This window comes from Rhinatrema bivittatum, chromosome 1, assembly GCF_901001135.1.
Source record: "Rhinatrema bivittatum chromosome 1, aRhiBiv1.1, whole genome shotgun sequence".
NCBI lineage: Eukaryota > Metazoa > Chordata > Amphibia > Gymnophiona > Rhinatrematidae > Rhinatrema > Rhinatrema bivittatum.
In genome coordinates this window covers 284,638,875-284,657,745 of record NC_042615.1, presented here as the reverse complement: position 1 = coordinate 284,657,745, position 18,871 = coordinate 284,638,875, and the positions used below count along the sequence as shown (strand labels likewise).

The 18,871-nt window shown below is 44.7% G+C and overlaps 1 protein-coding gene across 4 annotated transcripts in view; it reads right to left on the bottom strand.

The window, feature by feature from the left end:
• Nucleotides 1–11,752: 11,752 nt before the first annotated feature.
• Nucleotides 11,753–18,871, bottom strand: part of AUP1 (AUP1 lipid droplet regulating VLDL assembly factor) — a 111,675-nt gene continuing 104,556 nt past the window's right edge. For all 4 annotated transcript variants that reach the window (XM_029595864.1, XM_029595856.1, XM_029595873.1 and 1 more), the window contains one exon: nt 11,753–12,823. In XM_029595864.1, the coding sequence (XP_029451724.1) occupies nt 12,775–12,823 (49 nt within the window). In that variant the 3' untranslated portion in view covers nt 11,753–12,774. The remainder of the gene's footprint in view (nt 12,824–18,871) is intronic.

Below are 18,871 nucleotides of genomic sequence, written 5' to 3'. Positions count from 1 at the left end.
GCAGCGGTGCCTTGATGGGTACTGTCTCGGAAGGGCCATCTGCCCTGAAAGGAGTGAGACCATGCTAGAGACCTAGTGGTGTTTCACTGAAAAGCTCCACGCAGTTTGTTGTACCTGTGCTGCCCTCGGAAACGAGAGCGCGATGGAAAAAAAAGGATCTGGACTGCTTGGGATGGTCCTCCGATAGCTTATGAACCTTGTTGTCACCCAAGGATTTGATAAGCTGGTCCAGGTCTTTGCCAAAAAGTAACTTACCCTTGAAAGATAGTGTGCCCAGTCTGCAGCCCAATCGCCTGGCTGACACCACCGAGACCATAGCTCTGGCTTGCACCCTGAGATCATCAGCTCCATATGCAATCACGCCTTCCAGTCTGATCCGCCTCTGCAGACAGGAGGTCCTGGGTGCTGAGTAATTGTTGAACCCACCTGAGGCTTGCCTGCTGCACAAGACTGCTATAGACTGTGGAGATCGAACCCCGAGCTCCGCCAGGACTGCAGGAATGAGGGGTTCCAACGCCTCCCTCTGGAACAGACGTACCACCTGAGGGTCATCACCCTACAAAGAAGCCTGTTTCCCTTGCTCCTCATCAATAACACCCCCCCCCCCCCCCCCACCACCACCACAGGAGGGAGAGGAGAGGCTCTTGCACTGCCCCGCACGTTCGGAGTGGCACACCCTCCTGAAACCACCACATCTTAACTTCGCAACCCTTAGAGATGCAGGAACATCGGCACGCTTGGCTACCTGGGGGGGGGGGGGGGGGGGGGGGGGGGGGGGGGCAAGTCCCTGCGTAGGTCTGACTGGCAAGGCACCACTTTGCAGAGACCTGGAAGCCAAAAAGGCTTTATGCATAAGGACGACAAAATCTAAAGAAAAGGAATCAGAATCAACATTTTGATCTGGAAAAGCAGGGTCCTCCTGTAAAAAAAAAACCCAATCCTGAGCTGCATTCTCATCAGGAGTTGCAGGGACTGGATACAATGTTGGAGGAAGCTCCCCCTCCCCCACAGCCCTTGCCCAAGCTGCATGACATGTGCTTAAGACATATGCTAAAGATGGCTGCCATCCCTGCACTGAGGGAAAAAGGATCAGCTCTGAGCTCCTGCGGAACCTGACGTTTTTGAGCCCCATGAGGCTTGGCTGTTGCTGCAGATCCTGAAAAAGAGCTGCCCCCCCCCCCCCCCCGGAAGGCACTTCGAGCAAATCCCAATCCTAGAAAACCGCGCAGCCGATTCCTCACATGCTATACACCAGGATGGCTGCGGCATGGTGGGGGGGGGGGGGGGGGGGACTGCTCACAAAACAGCAAATCAACCAAAAACACGGCGATTCAGGTGGGCAGGGGTCCTGGATTGCAGCTGACCAAAAAAGAAACTTTTTTTTTTTTAATTTTTTACACAGTGCTTAGACACACATGTGTGAAGAGAGGGACTGGACCACCAGTAATCACTTCCCCGGCTGCTTACCTTGCTGGAGCCTGCAATGAAAAGCATGGGTAAGCTGTGCCTCCGATGGTCTTTTTTTTTCTCAAAGAAAAAAGCAGAGGAATGGGTGCCTCTCTGCTAAAAGAGCAGAGGCAGGTGCGAAAAGGGGGAGTGACTGGGCCACCAGTAACACCCCTTTAAGCCAGGCAAGTGGTCACCAGGAAGAGGGGTCCCAGGCTGAGTACTCAAGGGGAAAATCCCCCCGGGACCCTGTAAGAGCTGTCTCACAGACAAGAAGCTTGATTTCCTTCAAATTTTTTTTTTTTTTTTTTTTTACACAGAGAAATTAATACTTGCTTGATTCTGGAAACAATCAGGAGAAAGAAAGAAATCACCACACTGTGGAAAATAGAGAAAGCTAGGGAACCACAGGTTCAAGTGCCTGCCTCTGCTGGGAGACAGAGAAATACTGAAGGGACACAAGCTGAGCACTGTCCTGATATAGGAAGCCTTTTCAGTTTTTCTCCGTCTCCCTCTGCTGGACAGGAGGCTCAACCCACTGTCTGGACTGATCCGGGTACGTACAGGGAACACGTGTTTAAAGATTTGAGTGTGCTAGAGCTCAGCCTGATACTAGGCCCTGTGAGGTCCATAGTCTATCACTATTCAGATAGCAAAGTTAGCTGGATAACTTATCCGGCTAACTTTGGAGGGATATTCAATAATGCAATCACACTACTGAATATAGCTGGCTAACTTACCCAACTAACTTTAGGACAGCTCTTTGGCCCAACCAGATATAGCCAGCTAAAATTTAGCCGGCTAAGTGCCCAAGTCTTCATTGCACTGTATAACTTTTGAGTTATCCAGTTAAATGCTTTTGAATATGGACCTTAAGCCTACATCCATGACAAACACAATAGGCATGTTTTAAAAATACCAGTACACGCAAATATTTAAATAATCCAATGGATTTAAAAAACTCAGACTTGACTATTAAAAATCTGTACATAAGAAAAAAATGTATATTTCAGTTGTACAAAACAGGTAAAAAAAAACCCAGGGAGCTTCAAAAGCACACACAAAATAGATTTCTTTTTTCTAACATGCACAAATTCAGATACCACATAATGCAAAGCTTTTACAATGACTGAATACATCTGTACCTTTTTTTTTTTTTAATATATAAACGGTGTCTTTCTAGCAGAGAGAATTAAGCAACAGGATTCTCTCTCCCTATTGAACCAGTTTCTGATGAACTGCAGTTGAGCCTCTGCTTTAAAATTTGCATCCTTGCTGCTGTACCACAGCTGTAAATAATTCAAAAACATGGATATACAATAACTCGCAAGATACAAAGACAAAAAAAAACCCCACACCCAAGCATTTCAATGGTGATAGATGTATTATGTTAGTCCAATTATTTTCATATATTCACATGGGCAATAATACTTTGCAAATGCTGATAGCAATTTTCAAATCCACTTACAGAGGTCTGAAAATCACCTCCCTTCAATGTGGCTAAAAACCACAGGCTGTACTTAAACTCAGACTTTAAGCCACAGTAAAAGGAGGCATTCCTGGGGGCCAGAGTTTAGTTGGGGATGGGGGAAAACCTACCATAGAGAGCATATGAAGATTTGAAAATGCAATTTTCACTGAAAAAAATGTACCTGCAGAAAAACATCTGTGGGTGTTTTGTAGCGGTGGCAAGTTTCAAATCCATACTTCACATGTACTTTTCACTCTGAAGCTTGTGGCAAAGTCCATGGGTAAAAAGTAATTCTGTCAACATTATACCAAACTGAACCAAAATCTAAGCTCGAATCCCATGGCAATATACATGGATTTTCCATCATGTGTCAAGGTATTTTCTTCTATTGATCTGTTCAGTGTAGTATTGTTTAGTTCTTGTAAAACAAGTATTTGTATATATTTTTATGATCAGCTTACTGTACTTAATGAATAAATTAAAAAAACACTGCAAATAACCACAGCTTTGGTCTCAAATCAGACACAAAAAAACACACCCCTTGAAAATTTAATATGTTTTCCTCCAATAAGAGTATTTGTTTGTGGAGAAATGGAGGTAGGGGGCACCATTTATATCTACTTTTGTGTCATCCTAAATTTAGTTTATTTGATAAAACTGCTTTTCTTCCATTTAAGATTCAAAGCGATGTACGTAACAAATACTTGCACACAGAGTTAGTAACATAGCAGAAAGAAAAAATAAGTAAATACACTGCCATTAAGTTTTGTAGTACATAACTCATTTTTCTGAGAGAGTCTAGTACCTGAAGTGAATTCAGTTTGGAAGAATTAAAATATTAGAACGTTTCACAATGAAAAATCCCTTTACAAGTTTTTGTAACCACCTGTTGAGATTACTCTCAGACTGCATTCTCTTTTTTAGTTGGATATTTTCCCAACAGATATTTGGACATTCTCCCTCTTTTTGTACTATGTCATTCATTTCCATGTTATTGACCACAAGGTACTGTGGTCATGTTTCAGCAGTGTATTATAGGTGTAAGAAGGAGGGAAACCACATTATCAGATATGAACTGAGCCCATCTATAATGCACTTTATTCACCAACACCGGACCTTAGTACGCTTTATTAAGATTATGATGAGAAGCAGATATGCAGTCACTTTCAGGCTTACACACTAGAGACTGAGTGCAAAGTCTCCTACTGCTTTTACCTACCAACTTTGCACCAAGCTTTCAAAAAGGAAAAATACCTGCATAATTTCCCTTTGAAAATGAGCTCAGAAAAGCTACCTAACATGTCTACACACCTAATTTGCATGGGTAGTTTTTCTGATAAAACAAATTAGGCACACACTTGCATTTTTAAAAAGTATAAAACCCCTCCCCAACTTGGCTCCCTGAACACCTCTGATGCAGGATGAAAATGACAGGCACCAAGGCCTTACGGGGGTAGTTTTACCCTCCTACAGGATGGGTAATATTCTAATATTCTTATTACTGCAAGCAAAGTAATTCTTCATGCAGAAATGGTTTTGAAAGTTACCTTCCCTGTATGACCGAAGGGGGCATGGAAAGTATCAGCTGAACAAGCAGCAACAGAGTGAGTGACTTACCCACCGTATCAGTGATAGTTCCTACTATCCATTAAAAAGGCAGAGTGCTTTACACAACTTGTGTGCTTCATAAGACATATGCATAAAGGCAGAGGGACTCAGTTACCCAAAAACTGGTTATGTGCTGAAAACATGATTTGGAGGGTTTTAGTACTGCTGTAATGGGATAATTTTTTATTGATCTCTTTCAAATCATGGGACGTGTTTTTTGCACTAGCCCAATTCAAACACAGACACCTCAAAGCTGCCTGAATATAAATGCAACTTTCTTCAATTAATATCTAATATATCACGTTGAAGGATTAATGTGAAATTCCCTGATGTACCCGGATCAGTCCAGACTCCTGGGTTTTGCCCCCCCCCCCCCCCCCTAGCAGATGGAGACAGATGTTTTTAAAAACAAACTCCACCTTACCTAGGATAGTGCCACCTACAGTCTGGCAGTATTCTTCTGTCTCCAGCAGATGGAAGGGGTGCAAAACCTACACTCTGCTTGGTGAAAATAGTTTGGTTTAGGAAAGTTAGTCAGAGTTAGGAGAATTTTATTTGTTAGTGATTCTCTTTTTTTTTTTTTTTTTTCAATTAGTAAAATAAAAGGAGGAAACCTGAAACTTCGGGTCTTCTACATTAGGACAGCCTCCCAGGGGGTAGGTAGGCCCAGCGAAGGCCATCCCCGGCTGGCTGAGGCAGCTGCAAGCCAGGGTTGAGGACCCTCCCATCTCTCTGAGGCAGCTAGGGTGCGATACCGGGGAGCCTGGCTCACTCCACCCTGAGGATCAGCACCGTGGACCTCGGCCAGGGCAAGGTTTGACAAGCAAAAAAAAAAAATTTTACCATTTCTCGTTTTCAGCCAGCAGGCAGGCTCTCTCCTCCGGGGTAATTTCACCGTATTTCGAAGCCGGGGGGGGGGGGGGGCGTTTTCGGGCATTTTTTGTGGCGCTGGTTTCTCTTCTCTCTCCCGATGCTGCGGGCTGCCTCGTGCACGGCTCGGCCCACTCTAGTCTCTCGCGGGAGGGGCTTGTTCTGCATGCTTGCCGGGGGGGGGGGGGGGGGGAAGAGGTTCCTCCGGCGATTCAAAACCTAACAAACTGGCAAAGGCAAGGTCTGCCAGCTCTTCGACGATCATGGCTGATCAGGTGCAGGTTGGAATTGATCCGTTCCCACTTAGCACGGGAATGGAGGCCATCTTGCAGTCCTTCAGGTCTGCAACTTAGGCTGCCATGGGGGAGGGGTTGCTGCCGCCTCCTCTGTCTCTACAGCAATGTTTTTCCGCTGGCAGGGAGCCGTTACAGCCTGATTCCCCTGCTATGGAGGAGGACCCCGAGGGGGGGGGCTTGGACTCCTCTTCCTCCTCCTTGTCAGAATTTGCCTTACTACTGCATAAGGCATTTAGGGCACGGAAGTCACGCAAGAGGCGCACGACTGATAAAGTATCCGCTGGGGGGGGGGGGGGAACAAGACAACAAACCTCATGCCAGGAAGTGCACTAGGGGTCCGTCTCAGCCTAAGTGCGCGCTCCGCCCCGGTCTTCCTTAGCCGGATTCGGATACCGATCCCGGGCACCTGGATCCGCAGCCTTCTCCTCCACTGGGGGTGGATGCGGATCTGGAATTGCAGCCGCAGGGACCGGTAAGAGGCTTGCAGGCCACAGAGGATGATGATCCCAAGGTGATTCGCCTTTTTCGTAAATATGAGCTTGCTCCTCTTATCCCTGCTATACTGACTGAGCCGGGCATTGAGAGTCCTCCTGAAGAGGTTAAGTTAGGTATAATGGATCCTATTTTGTTGGGCCTGCGAGGGCAGGCAACCGCCTTTCCCTTTCATTTTTATAGTTTTGTAAATTAACTTCTATCTTTTGTAATTTGGTTTCTTGTTTTCTCTGCTTTTTTTCCTGTTATGATAGTTTACTGTTCCATGTAAAGGCCTAGCCTATAAGTTCCAAGTTATTTGTAAACCGATACGATGTGCAAACGGTTGTCGGTATATAAAAAATGCAAATAAATAAATAAAATAAAATTTTCAGCTACAGATTTACTCTTCCGGGAGTGGAATACTCCGGATCTGGGGTTGAAAGTGGGAAAGGCCATGGATAAGCTCTATCCTCTGCCAGAGGATGCTGAGGGTACCCAAGGTTGACGCAGTGGTTTCTGTGGTTACCAAGAAGACCACGATTCCTGTTACGGGGATCACCGCACTTAAGGACCTGCAGAACCGTAAATTGGAGGTACAGCTTAAAAGAATTTTTGAAGTCTCCACTCTGGGAGCCAGGGCAGCTATGTGCAACAATTTCGCCATGAGAGCAAGCCTCTGTTGGATACAGCAGTTGCAGGCCAATGCCAGGTTTTCGCAGGAGGCGGCCGCTCAGGTGAGTCGGTTAGAATCCTCCGTGGCATACTACGCGGATGCCTTTCATGACTTGTTAAGGACGTCGGCGAGATCCATGGCGTCGGCAGTAGCGGCTCGACGACTATTTGTGGTTACGACATTGGTCAGCGGATGTGTCCTCCAAAGCACAGCTAGACTATGCCATTTAAAGGAAAATTGCTCTTTGGCAAGGTCTTGGAGGATATGATTCAGTCTTTGGGCAAAAACAAGGTCCATAAGTTGCCGGAGGACAGGCCTCTGTCTCGGGGGTCCTTCTCCACTAGAGCCAGATTTCGCGGAAAGTCAATATCATCCACCTCTTCATTTCGGCCAGCACAATCAAAGCAGCAGGCCTGGTCCCCACCCTTTCGTGGCCGCAGATTTGGACAAGGAGGAGAGACTCAATCCGCTCCGGGGTCCAAATCCTCTCAATGAAGGGGCACCGGTAGATTCCTCTGTTCTGGCAGTGGGGGGCAGGCTGTCCCTATATTCGGAATGGGCCAAGATCACAACGGATCAATGGGTACTCACCGTGATAAAATAAGGCTATGCTTTCGAATTTGCACGGCGACATCGGGACCAGTTTCTGGTCTCTCCTTGCGGTCTCTTCGCGAATGCCAGAGGCATTCACGGAGAGGGATGCCAGTGGTTGGTGTTCCACATTCACGGAGCGGAAGGATGGAGGGCTGCCATCTCCAAATTAAAAAATAAACAAAAAAAACAGGGGTGGGTAAGTGTGTAAAATTAACAGAGAGTTCATAGGCTATAGGTATTACCAATTATTAGGCTTATTCAATATTTGTTGATAGTTAATGTGGCTTTCAATGCATACTTCACTTTCAATGCATATCCAGCATAGCTCTCTGCTTCAACGGCAGGGGAGAAGAAAAACAACCAATAAGGGCTGAACAACAGCCTGGGTAAACAAATAAGTATGGGTGTAGCTTGCTTGTTGCAGCGGTTACTACCCCTAACTAATCAAGCTTGATATTTCACTTGGATGCAGCTCCATCACTGCTTTCTGCATTAATGGTGGGGGGGAAAGGGAAATAGAACCAAGGGTTGCTAAGAGCCAAGAGAAACATAAGTATGACAGGAAAGAAGTGTGAAGCTTGCTGGGCAGACTGGATGGGCCGATTAGTCTTCTGCCGTCATTTCTATGTTTCTATATGCAACCAAACGTTGGGCGGTTCAGGATACCTTGCAGCGTCTGCTACAGCTCAAAGCAATAGTTCCCGTACCAGTAGAGGCCAGGCGGAAGGGTCGATACTCCATTTACTTCATAGTTCCAAAAAAGGAAGGAACGTTCAGGCCCATTCTGGATCTCAAGTCTGTCAACAGGTGCCTTCAGGTTCCACGGTTTCGCATGGGAACGTTTCGCTCTGTCATTTCCTCAGTCAGGACAGGGGAGTTCCTGGCATCCCTAGACCTCACAGAGGCGTATCTGCACATCGGCATAAGACCAGATCACCAGGGGTTCCTTTGTTTTGCAATCCTGGGTCAGCACTTTCAGTTCCAAGCTCTTAGCTTTGGTCTTGCAACACCAAAGTGATGGTTGTGGTAGCAACACAGCTTCGGTGAGAAGGACTGTTGGTGCATCCCTATCTGGACGACTGGTTGATTCATGCGAAGTTGGCCAATCTCGCACAGAGAGCGGTTCACAGGATTCTCCAGCTACTGCAGTCTTTGGGCTGGGTGATCAACCTCTCCAAGAGCAGACTCGTGCCCTCGCAGTCCCTGGAATATTTGGGGGCGTTATTCGACACGCAGCAAGGCAGGGTATTCCTCTCTGCAGACCACATTGTCAAGCTGCAAGCCCAAGTCCGTGGAGTTTCACTCAAAAGTCCTCCCACAGTTCAAGATTACTTGCAGGTGCTCGGCTTGATGGCTTCCACCTTGGACCTGGTGCCTTGGGTGTTTGCTCATTTACAGCCCTTACAGTCTGCATTGCTCTCCCATTGGAACCCAGTCTTGGAGCTCTTTCACCTTCCTCTCCCACTCCCGGATGCGGTGCAGGCCACTCTTGACTGGTGGCTAGTCGAGGACGATCTCTCTCGGCGAGTTCCCCTGGAAGTTCCAGACTGGATCGTACTTACAACGGATGCCAGCCTCTCTGGTTGGGGAGCCGTTTGCGGAGGAAAGTCGGTCCAGGGATGCTGGTCGCCCGAGGAGTCCAATGGTCGATCAACCGGCTGGAGACTTGGGCAGTACGGTTAGCACTTCAGGCATTTTGTCCTCTCGTCCAGGGGAGGGCAGTCAGAGTCCTGTCGGACAATGCGACCATGGTCGCATATATCAATTGCCAGGGTGGAACCAAGAGTTGACTAGTGGCCATAGAGGCTCACCAGCTAATCACCTGGGCAGAGCAGCATTTGGTCAGCATCCCACATAGCTGGCATGGACAAAGTACAGGCAGACTCTCAGACACCGCCTCGATCCCAGGGAGTGGGAGCTATCAGACGTGGCTTTTCAGATCATCTGCAGGACATGGGGCCAGCCCAGCATGGATCTCATGGTGACATTTCAGAATGCCAAGGCCCCGCGGTTCTACAGATGGCGCAGAGAAGCGGGGGCCGAAGGGGTGAATGCACTCGTGCTTCCCTGGCCCATAGGGATCCTGCTCTACGTCTTTCCACCGTGGCCGCTGATCGGAAAGGTGCTTCGGCGTATAGAGCTCCATCCTACGGAGGTGATTTTGGTAGCTCCAGAGTGGCCAAGACGTCCTTGGTTTGCGGATCTCCTCAATGCGGCTTGTGAGGGACCTCAGCGGTTTCCCCACCTTCCCGATCTGTTGCATCAGGGCCCTGTCTGTTTGGAGGAAGTGGAGCGCTTTTGTCTCGCGGCATGGCTTTTGAAAGGAGTCGCTTGAGTCGCAAAGGTTATTCTCCGGCTGTAATCGCAACTCTTCTGAATTCTCGAAAGATGTCTACCAACCTGGCATATGTTAAGAGTCTGGAGGATTTTGAGTCGTGGTGTCTTGAGCGGGACTTCATTCCCACCAGGGCGTCAGTGTCCGATGTCCTCTGTTTTCTTCAGGCGGGGCTCGCTAAGGGTTTGTCGTGTAGCTCCCTGAGGATTCAAGTAGTGGCACTTGGTTGTTTACGTGGTACCATTCATGGTGTGGCTCTGGCGGCCCATCCGGATGTGGTTCGTTTTCTACGGGGCGCCAGGCATTTGCGACCTCCTGTGCGACATCCTTGTCAGTCTTGGAATTTGAACTTGGTGCTCAAAGCTCTAGTTTCAGCCTCTGAAGAGGATAACCTTGAAGGACCTTACTTTGAAAGTTATCTTTCTGGTGGCCATTACATCGGCTCGTAGAGTCTCGGAGCTCCAAGCTCTTTAATGTCGGGAGCTGTTTTTGCGGATTCGGAGGTTTCGTTACGAACGGTGCCTTCCTTTCTACCGAAAGTGGTTTCGGCTTTTCGTGTTATCCAAGCTGTGGAGCTTCTGGCTTTCTCGGGCATAGATCAGTCGGATCCGTTGTCTGGCGATTTATGTAGGCTGGACATTCGCAGAGCCTTATTACGATATTTGGAGGTCACCAATGAGTTTCGGCTGACGGATCATCTTTGTTCTGTGGAGTGGTCCCAAGCGCGGTAAGATGGCCTTTAAGACTACCATCGCTCGCTGGTTGAAGGAGGCCATTAACTCGGCCTATTTACTGAGTGGTAAACCTCTTCCTCTGGCCCTTAGGGCTCACTCTACTCACTCTCAGGTGGCTTCCTGGGCGGAATGTCACTTGGTGTCGCCACAGGAGATTTGTTGGACAGCTACGTGGAAGTCTATTCATACCTTTGCGCGGCATTACCAATTGGACGTGCTCGCGCAGGGGTCCGCGGAATTTGGAGCAAGTGTGCTGCAAGCGGGCCTCTCCAGATCCCACCCCAAGTAGGTAGCTCTGGTACATCTCAGGAGTCTGGACTGATCCGGGTACGTACAGGGAACGGAAAATTAGTTCTTACCTGATAATTTTCATTCCTGTAGTGCCACGGATCAGTACAGAGTCCTGCCCGTGCGATACATGACTGTTCGGGAGAGTCTACTCGTTCCTTATTTCTTCTATTGTCATTTTTTGCAGAAAACGCTATCCGGTTTGGGCTTCTCCTTGCTCCCGGGTGTCCACCGGTTCCGTTCCTTGTGGGGTTTGGTGACCCAAGTTATTTGGGGTCTAGTTATGAAGTTCGTGTACATAGTTATTGTAGTTCTGAAGTATACTGCTTTGACATTAAGTAATACTGCCAGACTGTAGATGGCACTATCCTAGGTAAGGCGGAGTTTGTTTTTAAAAACATCTGTCTCCATCTGCTAGAGGGGGGGGGGGGGGGGGCAAAACCCAGGAGTCTGGACTGATCCGTGGTACTAGAGGAATGAAAATTCAGGTAAGAACTAATTTTCCTTTGTATGCTCTGAGCACTGTACAAAAAAAAAAACTCAAAAATCGATTAGGACTATTAGATCTTTGCTTAGACCACTACAGTCCCAATGGAGGATGTTCATACTATACCATTTCTGATTTTAGTAATTTGGTGATTTTTAATCTAACACACAACGAAACAGCTAATCAAGAAAGACACTAATATACTGTGAATTTTCATAACATCAGGGGAAAAACACAAAAAAGTGGGGTTTTCTTTAGAGTAATTTCTCAGATTCTTTCATTCCTCTCAGATATGAAGAAGGACAGTCTCCCTGATTGTTCAGAATCAAATACAAATGGCGTGGAGCTCCTTCCAACACATCGAGCATAAATCTCCAGAATAAGAAGCCTGCTAGGAAAATAAGCAAATAACCAAATTCTATAGGGAAAAAAAAAAAAAAAAAGTAAAATGCAATAGAGAAAACCATGGAAAATTCTGAAAATTACAGAACTGGCAAGTTTATTGCACCCATACTTTTCCCATAACCCAATTCAGCAGTGGCTAATCTAATGCACACCTGCAATTTTGGTATTGTTCAGCATCAGACTTTTTGATAGGCAAAAGATTCACAATAATGGATTTTAGATAGATATAGCACCTGGATTCAAATGCGTGGTACGATAGTCTGATTTCAAAAACATACATGCAGCCACGTTTGCTGCAGATGTCACAGCAGCTTATTTCAAAGACCACGCATGACATTTTTGACAGGGAGCCAAGAAGAGGGACATCAGTATTAGTCTGGTCTTATTTGTGACCTGAGACACCACGAGGAAGTGACTCTCTCAAGCACACAGTCCGTGGTGAATTCAGATTTAGGCATTCTGGACCCCTTATATATAGCCATCCATGAAATCACTCCTCCCTTTCCCTTTTATCAGACCTATTACAGCAGAAATCAATCAGCAAAAGCAGAGGACTTGATTCTGAAGGAAAATAACGCTGTATTAAATACCCCAGTAAAGCATGTGCATCTATACTCGTCCAAAATACAAAATTCAGAACACTTATATTATTTGCCCCCCGAGGTCAAGGAGGCAAGGGTGGAAAAAAAAAACAAACCCCAAACAAAAAAACAAAACACTGGTTCCTCATGGATTGTATTGTGTATATATCTAAATCTCTCTTCCCCTCTTTACTAAAATAAATTGCAGATCTCTGAATCATGAAACCAAATTTCATGCATAATTGCCATGCAGACGTCCAAGTCCGAAGAGCAGCCCCGGGTCACAGACAAAGTCTTCCTCCCTCTCTCGTTTCTGTCCTTGCATCACAACATCATAAGATGCATTTCAATATTTTTTTCCCAGAGACCAGGTTGAAGATTCACAGAAGGCTCTCTTTCCCCATATCATCCCCCCCAAACCCTAAAATCCAAACACACAGAAATCCATGGTCATCCTTTTCAATGCATCATCAGTTTAGGTCAGGCATCTGGGCTTGTGCTGATGGACCACACTACTGTTCTTCCTCCGTAGATGGCAATCCATGCTTCTTAAAGTATCTCCTGTGGGCAAAAAACACATAACAGTGCTACTATCAATGATGCGATAAAGCTTGAAGAAACAGCGAGAAACATGCCACCGCCCTTTTTCTCTCTCTAGTCAGAGCCATGAGTCATTGACTGACATTAGTCCAGTTCTAGGGGCCCACAGCAGAAGCGTTCACGTCACAACTCCTATCAGATTCCCATGAATCTATGAATTCTGCTGCACAACTCATCACCATTTTGTAACAGTGTGCACCCAGCTGACATCAAATCCAGTCATGCAGAGAAGGAATGTTTCTGGGTTTTTTCTTTTTCCCCTATAGTTGCTAGTGAGTAAGCGGGAATGCACTGGATTGTGATTTTAAAAAAATATTTAAATAACTGCAAAGATTTTTTTGAGGAATAGGGTTGAGAACAAGCACAGGTTTTACAAGAGGACATCATTCACTACATTCTACCAACTCATTAGCAACTTTTCTCATTAAAGATGCAGCCCTCTGGCTCACTGAAGTGTTGGTATGCTCCAGGAATTTCCCTGTAGGATAGACTCCATGTGGTTTAATCCAGGCAGCAACTGATCAATTTGAGGAAGACAAAACTTTCTTGGAGAGCTGGAGAAAGAGCATCTTCTAAGACATCTCCAATGTGGAAAATGCAACATCTTATACTAACTGTGGCATGAATCACCTGAAGAACAGTGACCTGATGGAAAACTAAGCATGAGGAGAAAATCTATTTGAGAAGCATTTGCAAACTTTGCACAGCATTGGTATTACCTAAAAGAAAAGGATTAATTTTAAGTTAACGTTATTAACCCCCTGTTCGATGTAAACAGATGTGATATGACTTTGCCATGAACATCGGCATAGAAAATAAATAAAATAATTCAATGTTGATGTAATGTCTCCAAGGCTATTCCTCAATAGTCTGGAAGCTGAAGCTCAAAAAAAACAAACATACATACTACTATAGGAATCCCATTTTGTGGAAGAAAGCATTGAACTGTGAGTTTGACATGTAATGTCAGATACGTTTGGGCCTTGCTGGACATGGGAGGCAGATTAAAGAAAAAGCTCATTCTGCTTAATTGTGCAACAGCCAAGTCAAACCCCCCCCCCAAAAAACACAGTTCCCTCTTGCTCCTTTGTACTTCTAACTCAATCAAAACCAGGATCTGCTGCCATGAGTCTTCATTCACAATTACCTGAATAATTCTTCCTCTGTTTTATATTCCCCACCCCCAACATATCTAGTCTGGGCACTGCAGCAATTGTTATTGGCCGGTGGCTCCTGGAATCCTGCAAAAATGGGCTCTGAAACTGGGCATCAGGTCTCACCCTTGATGACCATGAGTCCTACCCCACTCTGGGGGGGGGCTGTGAGAACTTTGCCTCTAATGCAGCATCCCCAGCCGACCCAACCCAAGAGACTTCCCTCATGGCAGTGCATAGCACTTACCAGCTAAGCCACCAGGCCAGACTGTTATAAATTGTATGATATTTGGGATGTACTACAATTATGAAGAGGTAAAGAAGTACACTATTTGGATCTGGTTCTGAATGATCGTAAATAAAAAAAAAAAAACCAGTCAAATTTGACCACAATGCCTGTGTGGCTTGCAGTTTGTTGGGTTTTTTTTGAAAGTCATAACAGGAAGAGAATGTTTCTTACTTTTATTTTTTTTTGCCACCTGTGATCCACTTCTACAAGCATTCAGCAGATTTTGTCAATGTTGTGCTAATTTTTGCTTCGTTTTAATAATTTGGATTTTTTATATATTAGGAGTGTCTTGTCTGTTTTATTTCTGTATGTTAGTACATTATATACAGGAATATTATAATCCATCCCAAACAATATTCTGGAGGTGGCAGAATATAAAAATATCTAAAATAAACTGTTAAACCAGCCCACATTGAAACAATACAGCTGCTTCCACACTCACCGGGGAACATCTCTCATCTTTGTATGCCCTCTTAGAACTGGATGGCCATTTTACAGCCCATACTGTTATGTTGTCACATGTCCGTAACCAACCTCACACTGATCTCCAAATGATGGAGTTACAAGGTGCTTTGAAGGAGTCTATAGATCTTTCTAACCAACTAAGCCAAAAACCCTTTCTTGAACCAGAGGATCAACAAAAAGGGATGGACTGCGGGTCATACAGCCACACAATGCCCTTAAAGGCCTCTCAAAGGCAGAGAACCAGAGAGGGGACGTTTCTTGCAGAGCTGCTGCTCATTTTTCCCAGTCAGGTAAGGCAAACTTTGCTTATAAAAGGAGAGATTTAAGCCACATTTTCTTGGTTAATATACCTGTATTTAAATGCTGCCTGGGCTCTCCTTGTGACAAGCAGGAAGCTCTGCAGGAACCTTGGTTTCGAGGCCATTTTCCCCATTGTTTTAAACTCTGTCCCTGGTTCTGTAAAGGCCCAGTGCATTTTCCCCTCATTGCAAGCCTGGCTGTAAGGAGGCCAATTCCCTTGTTCTAAGAGCTAAGGGATTTTCTGCACTTGAATGTTGAGATATCTTATTTTGTAAGCTGCACTACCCAGGCCCTGCACAGCTACATTTAAGCTTATATGAAAGTTTTAGTTAGGCCAGGAGCCTATTTTTCTGAAAAGGAGACTTTTACACCTCAATTTCCATTCCTTTAGCTCTGCTATATTAGTCCAAACTAATAGGTTGTTCCTCCCTACCAGCAGATGGAGGTAGAGCTCAGCTAACATGTGGTGCAGTTCAGAACAATCTTCAGTACTCTATCAAAAGTACTAAATGCATTCCAAACATTAACATAAAAATTGTAACATTTTAGAACTAGAGCCTCTGACAGAACCACTTCATAACAGGAGGTAAATGTAAATAAAACTTACACACATCTTGTAAAATTCGTATGAATAGGTAGTTCTTATCAATATGATCTAGAAGAAGCACATTCTCCATCATGCCAGGGCCCAACTTCCCAAATAGGTCCTGAACTGGTGTAGCAGGACTAAAGGTATGGTAATTAGTAGGTAAGAAATTTCTCCTTCCTCCCTATCCAGCTACACAAGTCCAGACTTGTGGGAAGTACCAAAGTTCAACTAATCTGAAAGAAGGAAGTAAGGGCTACATTAAGGACAACTGATCTGAAAGCTGCATTCTCGCTAGCCTGAACATCCAAACAGTAATGCTTGACCAAAAAAAAAAAAAAAAGTTCAAAGAGAGCCAAGTAGCCACTTTACAAAACATCCTCTGGCACAACAGCTACAGCTTCAGCCCAAGAAGAGGATTGAGCTCCAAGAACAGATGGCACCAGATGACCCTTTAAAGTATGTACACTGAGAAGATAAGGGTCCTTAATTCATCTGGCTAAGATAGCTTTGGGAGCTGTACTGCCCTTACGAGGATCTCCAAACACGAATAGCCTATCCAAGTGCTGAAAAGAATTAGTAACTTCCAAATATCGTAGGAGAACACAATGGACATTCAAAATCCTCTAACACCTGCTTGTACCCTGACACTCGTCCTTGGAAAAGGCAAGAGGCAAATGGACTGATTGAGATGAACACACTGGTTAAGAAAGAAGGCACCAACCAAATAGTCAGAACTGGCATAAAACACGAAGAAAAGATCCCTACAGGATAAGGCTTGCAACTCTGGTTATGCCAAGAAGATTGCATCTCAAACACACTGTGTTTAAAGACAAATCCTTAACAGATACTTGCTTTAGAAGCCAAAGCAGGTAGATAGTCAAGGCCCTGAAGCAAATTAAGGTCCCACTGAGGAACCACTGGTCTTAGCTCCACCTCCAAAGAAAGCAATCATCAGAATGGAAAGCCAGAGAAACTTCACATCTTAACTCTATAACAGGAAATGGCTGCAACCTGGACCTTCAGAGAATTCAACACCAAACCTTTATCCAGACCCCAATGAAGAAAGGTTAACATGACAAACATCAACCTGCCACAAGGAAACTGAACACTCCTTGCAATTCACCTAAAAGTCCACTATACTGATATATGCCACAGAAGGAGACCTCTTACAGGCTTTCACAGTAGAAATTATGGAGAAGGAATAGCCTTTCCGCACAAACGCGACCTTTCAACACTCAAGCTGTAAGTAAAAAAAAGGGAGAAGGGTCATACATGACAGCTAAACCCTCAAAACTTCAGTGGTAGACTACCTGCAGTTTGAAATAAAGACATTGTATTTGTAAAGTTTTCTATACCACTGTTTGGAACTTGCCTTCACAACGGTTTGCAATGAAAGAAAAACAAACAGAAGAAAATCATGAACTGTAAAACAATAAAAACTCGCTAATACAAAAACTAATTATACATCAAGCTCTAAACTAGTATAATAACATTGAGCATAAATATATAAGAACATAAAAAGATAAAACATGTACTAAAAAAATAAATTTTAAATGCAAGCCTTAGAAATTCGTAAAAACTAAAAAAAAAAAAAAAATAGTGATTAAGATATAAATAAAATAAATAATCCTAATAAAAGCAACAAAATGGTGTAGTGTTTGTGAAAATGAGGTTTAGCCAATGCTGTCATTATATGCTTGCTCGAACAGCCATGTTTGAGATGTTTCTAAATAATTTTTAAATCGCTCTGCAACTTTAGATTTTTTGGTAATGTATTCCATAACCCTGGTCCTGCTAATGAAACTGCTCTCTCCCTTACAGTAGTGAGTCGTGCTGATGCAATAGAGGGTATTGATAGAAGGCCTTTATTGGCTGATCTGAGGTTACGCTGTAGTGTGTGTAGCCTAACTACGGCATTTAACCATTCGATCTGATTGCCATTTATAGCTTTGTGCAAGATTCAAAGTAATTTGTACTCAATACGTTTTTCTATAGGTAACCAATGGAGTGCTTTTAAGACAGTGGTGATATGCTCCGTTTTTTTTTATGACCGGTTAATATTCTCGCGGCAGTATTTTGAAGAATCTGTAGAGGCCAGATTGTCGATTTGGGTATCTGCATTCTAGGACCTCCTAGGAGAGACCTGAGTGGTTCCTTCTTCAACCTTAAATTTCTTCCTGTTAAGGGCCATGGAGGGAACATATACAGCAAAACTCCTCTTGGCCAAGGTTGGACTAGAATGTTTATGCCTTTGGATCAGATTTCCCTGTGTCGACTGAAGAATCTGCGGACCTTGACTTTCCTGCAGGTCACCACTTGAGGAAGATCAATGGTCCACAATCATTTGAAATGCAACATTAGTTTCCATTCTCCTGGATCCATAAGGCTCCTGCTCAAGAAATCCACATGAACATTCTCCTGTCCCAGAATGCATGCAGCTGATGTTGAGTGAGGTTCTCTTCTACTCAATGAAAAAGAGGGAGGTTGTTCTTCTGCCATTCTCAGACTCCAAGTGCCCCCTTATTCAACAGCTGTCACATTGTCAGAGTACTTTTTCTGCCCTTTCCTTCATTAAGGGAAAACTACAAACACAGCTAGACTTATTGTGCTTGTTTCCAGCCTGATGGACCAGGAAGATTTTCTCTGAGACCAGAGTCCTTGAGCTGTCTGATATGGACAGTGAGTTCCCCAACCTGATAAGCTCTGCGGTGAGAAATATCCATAAGACAGGTTCCAGAGTTACACTTTAAATTCTGAGGCAAGATCCACCAAGCCAGACAGTAAGTCATTACAGCAGTGAGAGGAAGGCAGCGCTCAAAAGATCTTTAGAATGGTGTGACCAAACAGAAGAATAGTGTGGCCTGCAAGAGAAACATGAGTTTTGGCCTAAGGAACAAGAGCCAATGTAGCGGTCATTGACTTGACCAGTTGTAGGTAATCCCAAACTCTGGGAATAGTTAGAATGGAGAATCTCTGCACTTGACCTATCAATCAAATCAAGCCCCAGATACCTGAGAAATTGAGAGGGGAGAATGTTGCTCTTTGCAAAAGCAATTTCCCTGCTCAAGCTTTCTAACAGCTGGACAACTTTGTCAGAGGCTCTGAAACCTTCTTGAAAAGATCTGGACCTTATGAGCAGTCCAGATAAGGGTGAACCATAATCCCTTCTTTTCTCAGACAAATAGCTACCACTATCATTGGTAAAAGTTCTT